The following is a 1,517-nucleotide window of genomic DNA, read 5'->3' on the forward strand; positions in this document are numbered from 1 at the left end:
GAGGTGGCCGTGACCACGAGAGACGTCGCTCCAGAGACAGAGAGCGCTCAGGAAGATTCTGAAGCACGAGCCTTGACTACTTGTCCTTCCCTCCCCGTATCCATCCCCAGTCTTTTTTTAAGTTTGTACCCTTCCAGAATTATTCTAGGACTTATTAAAAGGTACCTAATTTTGAAGCTGTGACAGCATTGATGAACATGTTTTTTCTTGATTTCTGAAAATGACTTTCGCCTCCATTAAATTTAACATTTTTACTTAATATGACTGATTCATGAATCGTGCTTATTACATAGCATAAATCATTTTCTTATACGCTGGCTACTTTATCGGACAAAGTTAACAGTCACTTAAAAAAACAGAAGACGGCCAAAGATTAATTTCTGTGGGTCTTGGCACTTTTGAAAAACACCAGATATTTTTGTGAACACGTCATCAGAGTAGGTTTAAACTTTAAATCAGAATAAATACACAACTGCTTTAGTTTCTTGTCCACTTGCACTGAACAAGCACGAATCATCTCTGCAGCCACAGTTTTTACTTTACATATTTGCTAAAGGTGCTGTGTTTGTTTTACATTTACACTCAGGTTTTATACTGTCTCAGATGTATGACTGAAATAAAATGATTTTCATGGCTATGGTGATTAATACAGACTAATATACACTCTGACAAACATAAACCATATAAATTGAAGTTAACGTGTAAGGTATAATGTATTTATCACTAAATGAATAGATCAATTTGAAGGGTTGATAAGCCGAGCAGCATGTGGACAGAAAAAACAAAGGTATAATAAAGCCACGTAAAGTACAATTAAATAACACGGGGATAAGATATGATAAATAACTTGTTAAGCGTAAAGTAAGTCATTTTCTGTAGATGTGTTTTCCCCCAAAACAAACGGACCTGCTAATTAAAACCGGTTAAAATACTGAATAGAAGGTTCACGTTAAAAATCGGTGTTTCTCTGGCGCAGTTCTGCAGACAATTGATGTACAGGTGCATCTCAATAAATTAGAATATCGTAGAAAAGTATTTGTAGATTCACGGTGTCACACTCTAATCAGCGATTGAACTCAAAACACCTGCAAAGGTTTCCTGAGCCTTTAAATGGTCTCAATCTGGTTCAGTTGGCTTCACAATCATGGGGAAGACTGCTGACGTGTCATTGACACTCCACAAGGAGGGGAAGCCTCAAAAGGTCGTTGCTAAAGAAGCTGGCTGTTCCCAGAGTGCTGTATCCAAACATATCCATAGAAGGTTGAGTGGAATGGAAAAAGTGTGGTAGGAAAAGGTGCACAAGCAACAGGGATAACCGCAGCCTTGAGAGGATTGTCAAGCAAAGGCCATTTAAAAATTTGGGGGAGCTTCACAAGGACTGAGGCTGGAGTCAGTGCATCAAGATCCTCCACGCACAGACGTATCCAGGACATGGGCTACAACTGTTGCATTCCTCGTGTCAAAGCCACTCCTGAACCAGAGACAACGTCAGAAGCGTCTTACCTGGGCTAAGGAAA

General features: G+C 39.5%; 1 protein-coding gene across 1 annotated transcript in view; it reads left to right on the forward strand.

The window, feature by feature from the left end:
* Positions 1-637, forward strand: part of u2af1 (U2 small nuclear RNA auxiliary factor 1) — a 7,852-nt gene extending 7,215 nt beyond the window's left edge. The window contains exon 8 of the mRNA XM_029458999.1: positions 1-637. This exon is cut by the window's left edge and continues 125 nt beyond it. Coding sequence (XP_029314859.1) covers positions 1-62 — 62 coding nt within the window. The 3' untranslated portion in view covers positions 63-637.
* The last annotated feature ends 880 nt before the right edge of the window (positions 638-1,517 follow it).

This window comes from Cottoperca gobio, chromosome 21, assembly GCF_900634415.1.
Source record: "Cottoperca gobio chromosome 21, fCotGob3.1, whole genome shotgun sequence".
Classification (NCBI taxonomy): domain Eukaryota; kingdom Metazoa; phylum Chordata; class Actinopteri; order Perciformes; family Bovichtidae; genus Cottoperca; species Cottoperca gobio.